General features: G+C 34.0%; 1 protein-coding gene across 2 annotated transcripts in view; it reads right to left on the bottom strand.

Moving 5' to 3' along the window:
• Nucleotides 1–625: 625 nt before the first annotated feature.
• MGAT4C (MGAT4 family member C) overlaps nt 626–17,775 on the bottom strand; it is a gene marked incomplete at its 3' end in the record, with an annotated part of 45,418 nt that continues 28,268 nt past the window's right edge. Inside the window, exons 1-4 of one of the 2 annotated variants that reach the window (XM_080810137.1) lie at nt 12,866–12,919; nt 10,728–10,880; nt 4,501–4,648; nt 626–1,767 (exon numbers count right to left, since the gene is read on the bottom strand). In XM_080810137.1, the coding sequence (XP_080666263.1) occupies nt 626–1,767; nt 4,501–4,648; nt 10,728–10,874 (1,437 nt within the window). In that variant the 5' untranslated portion in view covers nt 10,875–10,880; nt 12,866–12,919. Of the gene's footprint in view, nt 1,768–4,500; nt 4,649–10,727; nt 10,881–12,865; nt 12,920–17,775 lie in introns of those variants that run through there. The other variant, XM_080810138.1, reaches the window with a different exon arrangement.

Below are 17,775 nucleotides of genomic sequence, written 5' to 3'. Positions count from 1 at the left end.
CAATGCCCCTTTTTGTATAAATGATCAGGGGAGAAATATTTTAAGTCATTTTTTTTTTCTTTCCATCACTCCACCTATGCACAAAATTCTGTTGTAAAGACATCACTTCTATGAGGAGGTATTCATTATAGATGTACAGAAGTCTATGAAAAATCTATGTTTACAATAAAAAAAAAGATTATCATTCTAACCAACTGCATATTCACATAGATGCTTAATAAAAGCTATCTGATGATATAATGAATGTTTTAATTCTTGAGGAAGTGCACATAGTTGGCAACTGTTTTTCAGGACTCACCATCCAGCAAACTAAATTTTCTCACTTTAAATCTTTCATGTCGTGTTTTTGACATTTAATTAAAATTTTGGAACTAACATCAACACATTAAAAATATAAATGAAAGTAGCATTAACCATAAACTTTAGGAGTTAAAATAAATACAAGCGTGGATTAGAATAAAATTATGCTAACAATATGAAAATCAAAACTACCAAAATGATTAGACTTTTCCTTGAAAATATCCCATCCATTGCTTTCCCTCCAACAAACAATAGCAAAAGGGAAGGTAGCAAAAAAGGAAACAGGAAAGCCTGCTTCGATAACTGGACATATCGATTTAATTGGTTAAAAAGTCCAAATGCTAATGCTCCTAATAATCAGCCATTCTTTTTGTGTTTTGGTAACATATATCCTTATACAATTTATGTCAAATGGAATTTTTTGATTCACCTCTGACATTTCAAAGTTTCCGTTTTTGAATTCCCCTAGTCTTAAGTAAGTAACACAGTGTCTACTTTGTTTGAAATCTACAACATTTTCCCCAACATCTAGGGCTCCATGATGTAAAATGTCATTTTGCCGATCTTCTGTTCCAGTACTCACTTTAATTTTTTTAATTAAAATTGGATTCTCAAATATAATCACAAATACATCTCCTACTGAAGGTGGTTTTCCCCAAAAGTACTCATCAACACTACTATAAGCCTTGCTTGCTTCATAATTTTCGAAAACATTCATATTGGTGTAGAGATTTGCAGGAGGGTTATCAGGGATGTCAAATGACTCTTCTTCAAAATCATCATCCTTCAGCTTATTCTCAGTCCCTTTATACGATGAATAATAACCCATGTGCTGAAAGAGAGATGGTTTAAAACGGATCACATTTTTCTGAGCTAAAAGACCCCGAAAATGAGTCAATAGCCAATCACAAGGCATTTCTTGATAAAACATTAATAAAAAGTGTGCCAAACGTGGGAGATCATGAGAATGATAAAGTTTTCCAATGTAGCCAAGCTTAGAGAACTCAAGAGTTACCCAGTAGGTTCCTTCTAGGGATGTAATGACTTTCTTGATGGCAGTTAAGAAATTTTTTGAACATCGAACGTCATCTTCAAGCATTACATAATAGTCTGAAGTATTGGCACAAAAATTAAGCAGAAAAGCATAATCTACATTTTGCTTAGAACGAAATCTGACTCTGTCTTCTGGATCATTGTAATTTCTTTTAAGGCCATCCAGGATTGGGTAATATTCCTCTGGAGCATGTATAACTATTAATCTTCCTGCAATAATATGGTGGGCAAATTTCTGTGTAATATCCTGGACCATGACATCACGCCAGGATGAATTAAAGTCTGCCAGGTGAACCACCACTGAAATTTCCTTCAGCTCTTCATAGCTGGATTGCTCAAAAATTGACTTGATCGTCTCAAGTAAATAGTTTCCTTTTTTTCGTTTCACTGATGAAAGTCCAATTGTAAGAAACCCTGAACAAACGAATTCAGAAAGAAGACAAATTAAATGTGAAATAGGTTTTGAATAACATATAAAAAAATCTTTTCCCCTTGGGCCTGCTATGATATTAGGTAAATCTAGTAAATGATATATGTAGCATATTTTGTGAGTGAAGTCTTATGCTAAATATATAAAGGCTATAGTACTTAATACATAATTGGCTTTTCTTTGGAAAAAAAATGCATCTTAAGCCCAATGACATATGAGCCTTATTGATGTAAACATTTGTTTGTGAAATAAAAAATATTATTTAAGGTGTTTTGCAGCTTAATGTGCTCATAAATGCCCATTAGAGAAGATAGATATTTGGATAATATCCACACTATTAAAAAATGCAAAAGGAGAAGGATGTTAAGGATGACAAATCAGTCTCAAATGATAAAAAAGAAAATTAAGCATAACTCAGTCTTTTAATCATCTTTAAATTTTTCATAGAAAACATGCTACATTTTCATTTCTCTTTGATCACTGTCATTATCTTGCACCAAAAAATTAATAATTGGACTTCACAATTTTATTTTGAAATTTACCTAGAATGTTAATTAGAATGCAAACAAAATTATAAACTATTTTTAAAGACTGCATTATTATTCGAATGTTTAGTACATTTTCCAATACATAAATATCATTGTTTTCCTTATTTTGAAACACATTTTAGAGCAATTTTCTGTGAGGAAATTTTTATTTAGACACCTAAAATCTAAAATTAGAAACTGGATATTTGTAGGGAATAAAAGAAAGCCTTATGAAATGGCAGTTTACATCTAAGAAGTGTAGATGTCTCTTCCTTGAAATATTTTCACTTTATAAAGCTCTGATTCTCACCATGATTCAGAACTGAATAAAATTTCCTAACTACTACTTGAAAATAGGAAAATGTTTACATTCACCAAGATCACTGTCTTAATACAGACACCTACTTGTTGTGACTTATGCAATACTGAAAAAGCCCTTTCCAAGAATACTTTTTCTTACTAGGCTGTCAGAGAAGTAGGGATTTACACATTTTGTTCAAATACCTGGATTTATGACCCTAACTTCTTTTGAAAAATGAATATGTTCTCTGGTACCATTCAGCTCAAGATTCTAGCCTTTACTAATGCCCTAGAATAGCCAATACCACGAGAATACTTCCTACATGAAAGACAGGAATCTATGCATTTTGCCCATAATATGTATCTTGAATGTTTCTGTCTTTTGGGATAGTTTTGCACTTGTCATCGTTTCTGCTTGGTAGATGAGGAAAGGAAACTCAATCACAGGGAGATGCATTCACTCGTGCAGTGTGACACCCAGTGAGTAGTGTGGAGCCAACATCCAAAGTGCCCTGCGTTTACCCTGTGTTTTATATCACCACTTTGTATAGAGCAGTGGCATATGTGCCAATACACTTTAGTAAACTTAGGATGGAAAGGGAGAACCAGTAATGTTTGCACAAAGGTAGTGTAACAGATGGAGATAAAAATAAACATTGGCAATCTTAAACAGTTAGAAGAAAGCTTAAGAGCAATAGACATTTGAGATGTAGGAATGAATGGGAGATAGACCTAAAGAAGCCTGAATTAAGTTAAGTTACAATTTCCTCCACCTGGTGATCACAGACTCACTCATATAAACACTTCTTAACGGGGAACTCAATTTCTGTGGTCCCCACAGACCTATTAAGAAATTCATGATATCACTGTGTTTCATTGATTTCATGAATCATATTTTTCACACAAAAACATTTTAAAATTGGGTTGAACAGTACAATTAACGGCATCTTACAATTAAAACTGATAATGCCTATGGTCTCTTAGTGGCACATTAATTAGATCATGATACCTTCCACAGTCTATGATGTCTTGAAATACATTAAGTGTGTGTATGTTACTTCTCAGATCCAATCTACTGATGTGAGTTGTTTTCTCCAAAAATTGAGGTCTACCTAGAACCTCAGGATGTGACCTTATTTGAAAATAGAGTCTTTGCAGATATAACTATTTAAGGATCTTGAGAGAAATCATATTGAATTTAGAGTGGGCTCCAAAGGCAATGACTGGTACCTGAAGAAGAGGAGAGAACACAGAGAGACACAGAGACCAAGGGAAGAAGACCCTGTGGTAACGGAGGCTGGTAGTTATGCCCCCACAAACTAAGGACCAAAAGCTAAGAGTCAAGGAAAGATTCTCCCCTATAACTTTCAGGTGAGTGGCTCTGCCAGCACCTTGATTTTGAACGTCTGGTCTCCAGAAATATGAGAGAATAAATATCCATTGTTTTAAACTACCTAGTTTGTGGTAATTGGTTATAGCACCTTGGTAAACTAAAACAGTGACTCTCACTACTTCAAAAGCACTGGCAAGTCATTAAAAACCAAAGCATTAGAGTTGGAAATTGTATCGGTCTGAGAATTGTTGTTTTTAAAAGGGAAGTTTTAAAAGCTCAAATAAATTGATTTTTCTCAGTCTCTCTACATGGTCCTACAGCAAACTGTTTGAAAGTTTATATTACAATTAAGCATTTAAAAAAGTTTCTTTTTTGGGGGCTATTAATGGAATTGGATCAGTAATTGTAATTTGTGAAGAAACACTGACTTACTTCCCAAAGAATATATATTAGTAATGCCCAGAAAGTTTTATTGCGATACAGATGAAGCTGGTTGTCATTATTTTAAAATAAAAATACTTTATGTGTTCTTGATTTGAAAGTGTAGGGATACTTACGCTTCCTTTGTAAAGGCGTGGCAGCTAAGTAGCGATAGGTGACATTGATGGCTCCTGAGAAATTAGATAAATCTTTGAAAGTATGCACATAACGTTCTGAATTCAGCTGGTGTGTGGATGTTTCCCTTATAAGTTGTTTGTCTCCTTCCTGAATGCCAAGAAGGAGGCAGAGAAAATAAATAAATAATAGATGTCATGATTAAATAAAATTTCTCCTTACACAATAAACACATGTTGTTGATATGTAACATGTAACATTATCTAAATCTCAACTACTGGCGCCACAAGCTACAGGACCCCATCTCTCACCTGAATTCCCACCTACAGTCGCTACTCCAGGCTCTCCTTCTCTATTGTGCTCTTCATACTTCTCTTCCATTTGCCTTTCCACAATATACACTAATAATGGTATTTTCTAGACCAAAAATTCCCACACGAAAACTCCTACTGCCTTTATGTTAAAATTCAAAATCTTTACAATAATTCAATGATCTTAAAATTTCACAATAATCTACTTGTATCATGTAAAGCTAATTCTAAGTTTCCCATATTTGAGTCATATTGAGTTATTTCATCTTCTTTAAGCATTGTTCAATAATACCAGACATTATTTTTATATAATTATTTCTGGGGAATTTATCAATCAAGAAGTTTTAGTCAGTCACTTATCAATGGCCACTATAATCAAGGACTGTTGAGAATAGATAGCCGTGGTCCTTGTGATGTCAGTGTTCTTTCAAATGTCCTCAAGATATCTTAATACACATTTGTACCAAGTTAAGGAAATGTCTTCAGAACTTGCACTAGTTTTTCCCATGATTGTTTGCTTGTTGTTTGTGTGTGTTTGTGTGGTGTGTGTGTGTGTGTGTGTGTGTACATGTGCATGCATGCATGCGTACGTGTGTGTTTGTGTGTGGTATTCTGTTGGAGTTGAAGTCTGGTCCTTTTATGTTTATGATCCCTCTTATATTAATTGGTAATGGACGTATTTGATCTTTGAGAAGGTTTATGCTGAGTGAAATAGGTCAAGCAGAGAGAGTCAGGTATCATATGGTTTCACTTACTTGTGGAGCATAGGAATAACACGGAGGACATTGGGAGATGGAGAGGAGAAGTGAGTTGGGGAAATCGGAGGGGGAGACAAACTATGAGAGACTGTGGACTCTGAGAAACAAACTGAGGGTTTTGGAGGGGAGAGGGGTGGGGGGTTGGGTGAGCCTGGTGGTGAGTATTATGGAGGGCATGTACTTCATGGAGCACTGGGTGTGGTGCATAAACAATGAATTTTGGAACATTGAAAAAAATAAAATTAAATTTAAAAAAAAAGAGAAGGTTTATATTAAAAAAGATTCATGTTTAGCTTAAAATATATCCTGCTAATTATTAATTGGTCCCTTTTTCTCTCTTCTTTAGTATAAGTTCAATAGTAGATTTTGATTATCTAATCATGATTTGATCAAGTCTTCATTGGTTATACATTATTATCAAAATATCGACTTGCTTGGTCTTTGTATAAGGTGTACTACCACAGGGAGAATATATTCGAAGATAACCTATTTAGAAAGAATTCTGTTGTTTCTGGCAAGTGTCTACTGTACTGGGTGATGTTTTATGGATCTATATCTACTATTCCATGTACAATGGCAGGTCAGGCATGTGCAAGCAGTTAAGACTATAAAGAAAGTAAATGCATTTGAGGGGCGCCTGGGTGGCTCAGTGGGTTAAGTAGCTGCCTTCAGCTCAGGTCATGATCTCAGGGTCCTGGGATCGAGTCCCGCATCGGGCTCTCTGCTCAGCAGGGAGCCTGCTTCCCTTTCTCCCTCTCTCTCTGCCTGCCTCTGTCTACTGTGATCTCTCTCTGTCAAATAAATAAATAAAATCTTTAAAAAAAAAAAAAAAAAGAAAGTAAATGCATTTGAACCAATTTGGTCCTCATACTATCTGACTGTAGTCAATAATACTGTAATTAAACCCCTGTTATAAAAAAAATTAGAAAGGATTCAAATACAGACCTTACCTCATTTGGAATATTCAATACTTTGTATCACGTTCAAATGTCAATGGAGAAAACAGAATGACTCAAAACTTTAAATCAATGGCCAGACTGGAATTGTCTTAGAATAAAAATTAAGAATAGTAAATCATGACTGGGAAGAGCTTCAATCTGGTCTTTGCTAACTCAAAATCCTTTCTGAATATCTCTTTTGTATATTCAATTATGTTTATAAACCTATAGTTGGTCTTTACTATATTTCTATATTTTATATCGTCTTAATTGAGAAAAAGAGGTTAGTGTTTTACAGTCTTTATAACATATTTGCCATCTATCAGTTGTAGACTTTCAAAATATTTGGAATTATATCTTGAATTCTCTACTTCTTATAAATATACTAATTGCATATCTATTGAATTCTGATTATTGTCATTTCTTTACACATAAATATTTTCATCTTTGTCTTTCTGAAAACTTATAAAACATTATTAGAGTTTTAAAATAAATTTAGGACTACTAAAAAGTAACTAAGGCCTCAGCTCAGTACCAACTTCTTTAATAGTGATGTAATAGGGGCCATTATCAATAGGATCTAGAAGAAAGATCTATAAAAATCACAGTAGTCACAATTCTGAATTCATTTTGCCATTCTGCTCTTATGTGATGTTACATTCTAAAGGAAGTGCAGGATATTGGATATTTCTTTAAGAATTCTATTTTGAATGTGTAAAAATCCAGACCTCTTCTGTGTTAAGATAGAGTACATTCATCCTGATTGAAGGACATAACAGAAAATAAAATGAAATGGAACTTATATGAAAGCACTTTATTAAATTCTCAAGAACAAGCTTCTTTACACTTTTCAGCATAAATAAATGATGCAGCTTTCACCGGAGTCAGCCTTGTTGGCTGCTTTCCAGAGGCATCTACCTGAACAGTTAGGCTCTCCCTGGATACCTTCTTTCTGTAGCTGCTATGCTGGGGTGTATTTCTCAGTAATAAGACAAAGCTTTATGACAATCATTTTCTGGATAGGAATGCAATTCAATGGACTAGCTACAGACTAAGTGTATACCCTTGTGGCTACTTTGAAGATGCTCACAGCCCAGAGGCTAAGTTGATTGGGCATGTAGCGTCTCTCCTACTTAGTTTGCCTTGTAATAGTATTTGTCTCTTACACTGAGCTTGGCTTCCTTTCCTAATGAAAGGCACATATGTCCCGGATATGTAAGCATACATTAAACTGCTATATGCCAAGGATTTCAGACCACAAATGGATTTTCTAGCAAAAACAGCAGAATAGAATGTGCTAAGTAACTCCAGAGATCTTTTACTTGTAATTGTTTATCTGATTTCTCTGAATTATAACTGTTATTTCCCCCTGAAATAAGGAAGGCAGGAAGAGAAAGATCAACTAATGTTTATGTTTTAGCAATAGTACACATTGTGGCATTCTGGAATCAAGGAAAAAAAAACAACAACTAAATAACATAATTTTGTGAAAACTGAAATAAACACAGATAAAAGGGTCAAAAGGGACAAAGGTTACAAAGAAGCTACATTGTATACTAGTAGGTGGCTGGCTTTCCGTGGGTATTAAACATTTTTAGAAAAACAAATTTAATGTAGTTTTACATTAATTATTTAAATGTTTTAAGTCTTTATACATATTAAACCTTGGGATAAAATTTAGCTCTGAATACATTTAGGTTAAAAATAATCATCTAGTAAATAGTGAGAAACTAAACTAATAAAAATACTGTCATTGGGACGCCTGGGTGGCTCAGTTGGTTAAGCGGCTGCCTTCGGCTCAGGTCATGATCCCAGCGTCCTGGGATCGAGTCCCACATCGGGCTCCTTGCTCCGCGGGGAGCCTGCTTCTCCCTCTGCCACTCTGTCTGCCTGTGCTCGCTCACTCTCTCTCTCTCTGACAAATAAATAAATAAAATCTTAAAAAAAAAAAAATACTGTCATTAAATTTTCAGTAAGGGGGAGTGCCTGCATGGCTCAGTGAGTCAAGCCTCTGCTTTCAGCTCAGGTCATGATCTCAGGGTCCTGGGATCAGCCCTCATCGGGCTCTCTGCTCAGCAGGGAGCCTGCTTCCCTCCCCCCTCTCTCTCTGCCTGCCTCTCTGCCTACTTGTGATCTCTCTCTGTCAAATAAATAAATAAAATATTGAAAAAAATAAATTTTCAGTAAGGGGAGTGATTGTGTTTAACCATCATTTTAACTCATTTTTTCCAACTTAATATAAGTATTTAAAAATAATTACAATTTTAAAACGAAGGAGCAATCTCTACTCTTGGGCTGATTTACAAATTTGGCTAAATATATATGTAATCTAGTCAGAGAACATTTCACTAAGAAAGTACTCTTTATTAAGCATTGCTTCATTAAATCACACCTTTTACATTAGATACATAGGACTGAAGCTTGGATAGAAATGTGTAAAAATCCACAAGACAGGGCAAAAGTATTTGATCCTCTTATAGATATACACCCTATTACTTTTTATACATTTTATAATGATTTTGAAGAGGTTCTATATCAACAAGATATAAGGATGTTTGTTGCATACAATGATCTTTTGTCTGTTTAAAATGAAACACTGAAATTGTGTTTAAAAGTGTCTCACAAATGCAGCAAGTCATTGAATACAATAAACATCCTGCCAATGCCATGTGTTTGATTTACAAGATGTGATTTACTGCTGCCAGTAAACACAGATGCAGGAGATAAATTTTTATTACAAAATTAAATCATTTATCAAAGGCTTTCCTTGTTAATTTATGACCTTTAATTTTATCCAGAAAAAAATAGGGGGGTCACATGGGCCTTATTATATTGTCTTTAAGTCTCATAAACCTAATAATCAGGTTTAAAGAAAGGTCAAAATGCAGGCCATTAGTAAGTTTCTCCAGTTTGCTATGTTTACCTAAATCATGCCTAGTCAAATTCTATTCATCTGTGGCGATTTTAGGCATTGTGAATTGTCTATGGAAAACAGAATGAAGGAACCACAAGATCAAGAAACATATATGAATGTAAAAGGCATAGGCATAGTCAAGATATAGAATCTGACAGAATTTTGTCATCAAAGAACGATGCTAATGGAAGCAAGATGCTTTACAGAAGACCTCCTGAGAGGATCTGTCCCAACTAAGATCAAACGGTTGGCTTATCATTACAGTATAGTACATGGCAAATAATGCATAGGTAAGATCATCTTCAATTAGTGAAATAAAACATTTTACTGGGAAATGCTTTTTGTGGTTATTGGCAGATTTTTCTCTTGCTAAGATAGTCATTGAAACTTTCAGCATGCTTGCATGGTGGAAAGTACTTTTCAGTCCTCTCTGTGTCCAAAGATTTTGATTTTCTGAAATATGTGAACAAGAGTAATAACATAAAGATTGGGATTTTTCCAGATATCTTAAATTCAATTGAGAAATTGAATAAAAAAAATTGTCCATGTTATTCTCATCAGACATAAACTGATGTGATACAATGATAGCAAATAAAGAACAAATTGAAATCTCAAAATTAGCCAGAGTAAGTCCTTTTGTGTGTTTCTAGAATTTACTTAAAAATTCATTTACATATTATATTTATTGCTAATTTATCCGTTTTAAACTACTGAATAGTTTTCACATCATTATCTCTAGTTCTTGAGGTTCTATACTACTTTTCACTGAATATAAATATATAACATGGTGGCCATTTATGACTATTCAAAATCAAGTGAAGTGTCATACATTATAATAAAATATTATTTCTTAACAAAATAGCATAATTAGTACCATTAATTAAAAAATAAGATTTGAAAAACTTTGATGATATATAAAAAATTGAGAAAGTAAGAACTGATATCTTTAAGCAATTTTTAAAAATTCTACATATTTCAAATGAAAGCTCAAACATTATTATGGCTATACATAAAATTAATTCAGCATAGTGATGATAGCTAATTTATTTATAGCCAAATATACATACCTGAGCTACTATATGCAGCATTAAAGAAAACATTGCAACATAAATCAAAATAATTGTAATGCTGGTATTCTAGAAATAATACAAAAAGTAGCTAGATAGAAAGTATACATGTTAGAGTTTTGCTCAAATTAAGACTATTTCAGCAGCCTGGGATTGAAGTTAGGTTAAAATTGGACGAAGCTTAATTTGATTTTAGACCTTATTTGTAACAGCAACAACAAAAATAATTCCCCAAACTTACCAGAACATAGCTGTCTTCAATGTACAAGTTCATAAAGAGAAGGAAAATGACAAGAACTCCCAAGAATGACACTGTGGAACGTTTTCGCAGGCATCTCATTTTATCAAGTATTTCAAAAATATGCTTCATTTGATAAAACTTAAACATTCTATCCTGGGGAAAAGGGGCACAGAATTACTGACAATTAACTTTGGATGTAAGTATTTCTTTATAGGTATCAAAAGCCAGGCCTTTATAACAAGTCACCCTTCACCTGTTTAACTAAAGTTGTTTCCAATTTCACACATATGATTTTCACAGATTATTAATATCTTAACATACGATCAATGTACTGCTTTATATTGATGTGGAGTAAATAAAAATAAAAAGCAAATCTCAGTTTTTTCTGAACAAATGAACATTGACAATGATAATGCCCCCCTCCAAAAAAAGTCATTTGATGAGAAACAGCACAAAAATAAGAGAGAAAGACAAGCATTAAGGTAACTTCTGCCTCCTCGTACTATAATGTAATGAAAATGGAAGAAACTAGAAGCTTGGGCCTAATATTGATCTTGGAGTAAGTGCACTGAAAAGAGCACCTGGGAGGGAACCTCGGTCAAAGAAAGAGAAGTCATAAAGGAAGTTAAACTTTTGGGCTAAGTCCAAACATACCTTTGAGAACTTGAGTTACAGTTGGTTTGGTTACTTTTCAGTAATTCTTGTTAAATCAGAGTAAATCCTAGAGTGACATATCTATATGGCCTTGCTTGATCTACTAACTAGAAGTTTGGCTGGTTAAAATAATTCATGAATTGCAAAATAGCAAAATGAGCACCAGCAAGATTAGTGGAGATCTATTTTTTTTTCCCATTCTACTCTTCTACATTGTGTGTTATCTTCTAATCATTGATTTATTTAGATTACTGATCATTTGTTTTAAAACTATAAACATGTAAAAAACATATAAACATATAAAAAATCAAAAGACAACTATTTTGTCTAAAATCAAGGATAATCTGGAAACTGTACCATGTCTAGCTGGGTACTGGGTCTCCCTGAGCTCAGCGTTAGGATGAAGTATTTATATGAATAAAGAACTTCAGGAAGTGAAAATGGCTTCTTAAATGATGTCTAGGACATAGCAATCAAACAATGTCTCTTCACAAGAAAGAATTTATGAATCCTTATAAATTATAAGAAAGACTATGAGGAATTGGGAAAAAGGGCTAACAAAGGGGAAGAATGGAAAAATTCTCAAAGAAAATATAAGAATTACTGTTCATTTCCTTTAGCCATATTTTTCTCTAGGGTTATTTTTATTTTTCTTGTTGACTTGTAGAAGTTTTAAATATATGTGTAGAGATGCACACATATACATTTATCTTTGCTTATGATGAAAATATTTAGGTATCTTCCCCAAGTATTATATCTTCTATTGGGTTTGGCCAACCCTGAGGTGGAGAATGAAATGATTACTCGAGTCACCTCAGTAGGAGAAAGGAGAGGGCGTGGGGACAAGACGCACGAGGGGCAAAATGTCCAAGCTAAACTCCCTCTACTTTTATTGTGAATGTTGTCAGTACATCAGGGAATAAGAAAAACAAGAAGGAATGTGAAGCTTTAATAATCAGGACGGTGGCATAGGGAGTAACCTCAGAACAAGCTGTGCTCCCGACGTGTGAGCAGGCAAGAAGTGCGTGGAGTACTGACCACAGAAGATAAATGTTTCTGAAGTTTAAGCATTTACTCCCTGGATGAGCGAATTGAGCCGCAACAAGGATCTGGCTGTTGTCAGCCCAGAAACTGCAAAGGAGGCCCAGTTTTCCAGACACTCCTTTGCTTTTCAACTAGTTTCACCCAGGGAGGCATGTGTTTATTAAATCTGATCTAGCTAGGCATTGTGAATTCTCACAATTTTCCTCTTCTTGGTCTGACTTTTGCAGTGCAGTGTTTTTTATTTCAAACATAAGACTTTTTTTGGTGTAATGTTTTGAAAATCCTTCCCAATTTTGATGTCATATGGATAATCTCCTTATTTTTTTATGATAGATTTTTAATATATCTAGGATTTATCTTTTTTGTCTTTTATCATGTACTAGAATAATTTTATTATTTTCTTTATTTTTCATATGGAGAGCTGATGGTCTTCTACTTATAGTGCACTGGTCATAACTACTAGTCCCCTTACCACTCCTGACTTCAAGGCTGTGGGGAAGTATAATTGCCCGTATAATCAGAAATAAAAAAGAACATTTCTATTGTATATCACTCGTTATATCGAATCAACCATTTTTTGATATGTGATGCCACTTCTAGAATAGGTCACTTTCTAATTTGCATTTAGAGGTTAAAAATGTATTTATAGATCCATCATTTATAATATTTTTCAACAAAAAACTACTTAACAATTTTAAACCAGAGCATTATAAGTGAAATTCTGTTATCTGGTAATGGTTCTGTAGATAAACCGCATTATGTTTGTAAAAGATTTTCATCTGAATTTTGAAAACTGACAAAAATACAAAGGATTAGAAACTAATCATAGGCCAATGGACACAATACTTTAAAATATTTTTAAATGTCAATTTGGGAAGACCTGTCAATAGCATGAAATGCATGTATTCCCTTTGACTCAGCAATTATACTTCTAAAAATCTATTCAAAAACAAAAATTGTATTTGTGAGTAAATGTTTAGCTATGGTGTTACAAGACAGTGATGTCTGTAAAATAAATTGAAAACTATTAAGATGTTCATAGCATTTATCTTAATATAGAAGAATTATATATATATATGTATATATACTTTTTAAACAGATTTTATTTATTTATTTGACAGAGCGATCAGAAATAGGCAGAGAGGCAGGCAGAGAGAGAGAGGAGGAAGCAGGCTCCCTGCTGAGCAGAGAGCCTGATGTGGGGCTTGATCCCAGGACCCTGAGATCATGACCTGAGCCGAAGGCAGAGGCTTAACCCACTGTGCCACCCAGGTGCCCATATCTTAATATAGAAGAATTATGAAGAATTTTCAATCCTGTTTTTACTTTTTTCAATTTCCATACTTTCAAAAGTACATATATTTGGTAATATTTAAAAAGTTACTTTTAATTTTCAAAATTCTCTATCATCTGTTGGAAAACAAAACTGCATTTTATTTCTTGGACACAAAAGCATAAACATAGACTTTTTTTCAAGAAAATAAAATTTAAAAATATGTAGCACTGTATGGTATGATTTGGATGCTCTGAATTTGAATGTTATAAGCTCAATAAAAATGCTAAGTCAAGAAGTATATTTTAATTCTATGCTTTTGAGACAAAGACAAAATGTAAATAATGTGACTGCAAATTCAATTGCAAAGTTCAAATGTAGAAATTACAAATAAAGAAAATAAGTATATCTATTAAAATTTATTAAATACTAACTAAATGCAAGCCAATATAGTTTGCATGAGTAGCTCATTGATCTTTCATAACAATACTGAGATTTTAATACTCCCATTAGTTTTACAAATAAAAAAAAAGAAAGAAAAATCCGGGGTTTTGTTGAGGTGTCATTATAAGGAATAATTCCAGTTTTTAAATATTAAAATTGATCAGAGTCTGCTTAATTAACCACTATTGGTAATTAGGTTTCATATGACATTTTTGACATCTTGTTGCCAACAAACTATCCCACATATATGATGATAATAACTTGTGATACCAATCTCTTGAATAAAATAGAAATAATATAAAAGATATAAATTCAATTTTTTGGCAGAAAAACAATTTAACTAAATCTATTTAGCCTAAAAAAACCATACAAATATATAATGTGAGGAGGTGGGTGATATATGTATTTCAAGTAGTATGAGAAGTAGGAAGTATAATACTTTGGAGCCAATACTTGAGAGCCCTCTGCAACAATGCAAAATAGTACAAAACAACAACAAAACCACAAGCTGTAATTCCAGAGTTAACAAAGAATCCCGAGACAGAATCCCGAGAGAATAATGGTGACCATCTAAATTCTAAGATCCAATCCTTCAAATTAGAATCCTCCAAAATCCACTCAGAACAATCAGAGCACAAATAACCTTCCAAGTATACACCTTGAGCATACCCAGGAGAAAGATGACAGCACAAATTTCACTGTATATATAAGTGAAAACAATAACACCCAGGACAGGCAGAACTGGCTGAGGACCCCAAACCAGAGTAAACAAATGATTGGAAAACAGATCAAAATATGTGTCATTTATTTTTTTAAAAATTCCAAACAAACTACAGTAAAAGAAAATTAAGGAAGCTAATGATTCATGCAAACTTCTTTCCCATCTGAAACAGGATCATCTGGGTCCAGGAAAATCCAAATAAATATTTTTAAAAAAGAAAAAAACAAGGTGTGTTTTTTTCTGGGTGGCTCAGTGGGTTAAAGTCTCTGCCTTCAGCTCAGATCATGATCCCAGGGGCCTGGGATCAAGCCCCATATCAGGCTCTCCGCTCAGCAGGGAGACCGCTTCCTTTCTCTCTCTCTGTCTGCCTCTCTGCCTACTTGTGATCTCTCTCTCTGTCAAATTAATACATAAAATTAAAAAAAAAAAAAGAAAAAAAACAGTAAATTAAATATACTGAGAGGAAAACAAAATAGCTGATTTCAGATAGGGGGAAGGGACTCTATGATGAGGCAATCTTTCTGTTGTGTCATGAAGCAAGGAAACTCTTAGAGATCAGTAGGAGCATATCCGAAGGACATAGAAAATGGCTTGAAGAGGATTCTATTAGAAAATTTGGGAAAATCAATCCATCAAAAAATGACTGTGATTGATAGTAAATATTGAATTAATATAAATTCATGTATATAGAGCAAAATAAAAAGGAGAGAAAGAGAAAGTAAGAAACCTATCTATCAAAATTAGAGGTGATCACTGCAAAATCTTCTGATTCTAGAAACTGGTCTTTGAAAGGAAAGTATTAAGGTTTCCTGCATTTCCAGGAGGACCTGTATTTCATCCGCATTTAATGATTGGTATTTTCAGATACTGGACAGCAGGCAGCACAGGGCAATGATCTCTGAGGGAAAGGAAACGAAAGAAGTAAATGCCAGGATTTTTCTAGTTTGTTGCCGGAAGGCAGTTTTCAAAAGCCAGGGCAGGAAATTGATGAAAGAATTTGAAGAAGTCACAAATAAAAAGATAACTTCTGTTCATGTATTGAAAGAGTTAGTATCATTAAAAAGCCCATATTACTCAAATAGATTCAAGAGATTCAATGCAATGCCTATCAAAATTCCAATGGCGACATTTTTTTATAGAAATAGAAAAAAAATTCTAAAATTTGTCTGGTGTCACAGAAGACCCTGAAAACCCAAAGCAAACATAAGAAAGAATAACAAAGCTAGAGGTATCCACACTTCCTGATTTCAAACTACTGTATATTACAAAACAATAGTAATCAAAATGATATGATACTGTCATAGAAACAGACATGGTTCAATGGATAGAATCAAGAGCCTCAAAAATAAGCCCACACATTTACAGTCAACTAAATATTTGACAGGAAAGCCAAGAATACTTGATAAGGAAAGGATAGTCTTTTTAATAAACCATGCTGGGAAAACTGGACAGCTATATGCAAAAGAATAAACTGGACCCCTATCAAGAATTAGAACAGTTTCTGGAATGCAAAGACAGAAATAATTCATGTTCCCTTCATCCAGAATAGAAAAAGATTGTAATAGGTTGGGCATCAGATGGAGTACATAGAAGAGTATTCCCTTAGTAGGTAAAATCAGCCCGAGACTGGAGGCTTCTCTGAAACCAGCACACCAATGGCAAAAATGGATAAAGGGAATTATTATTAGAAAGGGAAATTATAACTGGAGGGTATTATGTTGAGTGAACTAAGTCAACCACAGGAAGACAATTATTATATGGTTTCACTCATATGAGGAATGTAAGAAAAAGCATAGAGATTCATAGGGGAAGAGAGGGAAAAATCACATCCCAGAAACTGTTCTAATTGTTCTTTCCAGTGATTCCTTACCAGTGTTGGATAGTGTTCTCACACACATGCACTAAGTGCTCAGTTAAAGACATGAGGGAAACCCTTTGCAGATCTCTCTTTCTGCCTCTCTCTGCCTTCATTTGTAGTCTCCATATCGCTTTCTCCTCTCTGGTACTCTGTCTGTGAATTCTAGCCAGGTCAGAATCTCAAACTTCTCAACTATGTCTCTTCATCCTAGAGAGCCCACTATCTAACTGGATTCTCTTTTCTCATACTGCAGCCTAGAAACTCTGAACAGTAAGCTGTGGCAGTTATCTCATTTGTTTCCCTTCTACCAGGAATCCTGCCCTTTTCTGCTTGTTGTACAAAGTGTGAACATTTGTTTCACATATTTAGTCTAGTTTTTCAGTTAAGGAGAGAGGGTAAATCTGCTCCCTGTTTCTTCATCGTGGTCAGAAATATCTTCCTGGTGTTATAATTCTTTGCCTATGCTTTCTTCTCTTTTTCTTGAGAAATAGTATTACATTATTGTCTGCTCTTAATGTTACTTGGGATTTCTAATGGCACCTGTTTTTCTTTGCATTATAAATGATTTGGCAAATGTAAAATGGATTGGTTATGTTGTCTGGAGGCTTGTTAGTTTTTTTTTTTTTTTTTTTTTTTTAAGTAGGCTCCATGCCCAATGTGGAGCCCAGTGTGGGGCTTGAACTCAGACCTGAGCTGAGAACAGGAGTCGAATGACGAACAACTGAGCCATCCAGTTGCCCCTGGGCTTAAGTCATTTTTTAAAAGAAAATATTTTCTAACTATGCTGCATGTGTGGGTAAGCACACATGCACAGATACATACAAATCCAAACTTTAAACTGTATAAAAGAAATATGTTTTAAAAACCATTATTCAAAAAGGCTAATGGTAAAGGGATGAGCAAAATATTTTGAGCAAGTTCAAACAATGAGATACCATAGTTTCATACGCCAATATACAATGTGAGTGAATAAAGGCCATAAAAGCATAAAACTACTTAATTAAGTCTACTTTGTAAAGCTAAATGCTGCAATTCCTGACAAAATACCACCAAA

The sequence above is a fragment of the Martes martes genome (genome assembly GCF_963455335.1).
Source record: "Martes martes genome assembly, chromosome: 8".
NCBI lineage: Eukaryota > Metazoa > Chordata > Mammalia > Carnivora > Mustelidae > Martes > Martes martes.
Note: the sequence above shows the minus strand (reverse complement) of the source record. Positions and strands in the feature narration are given on the sequence as shown.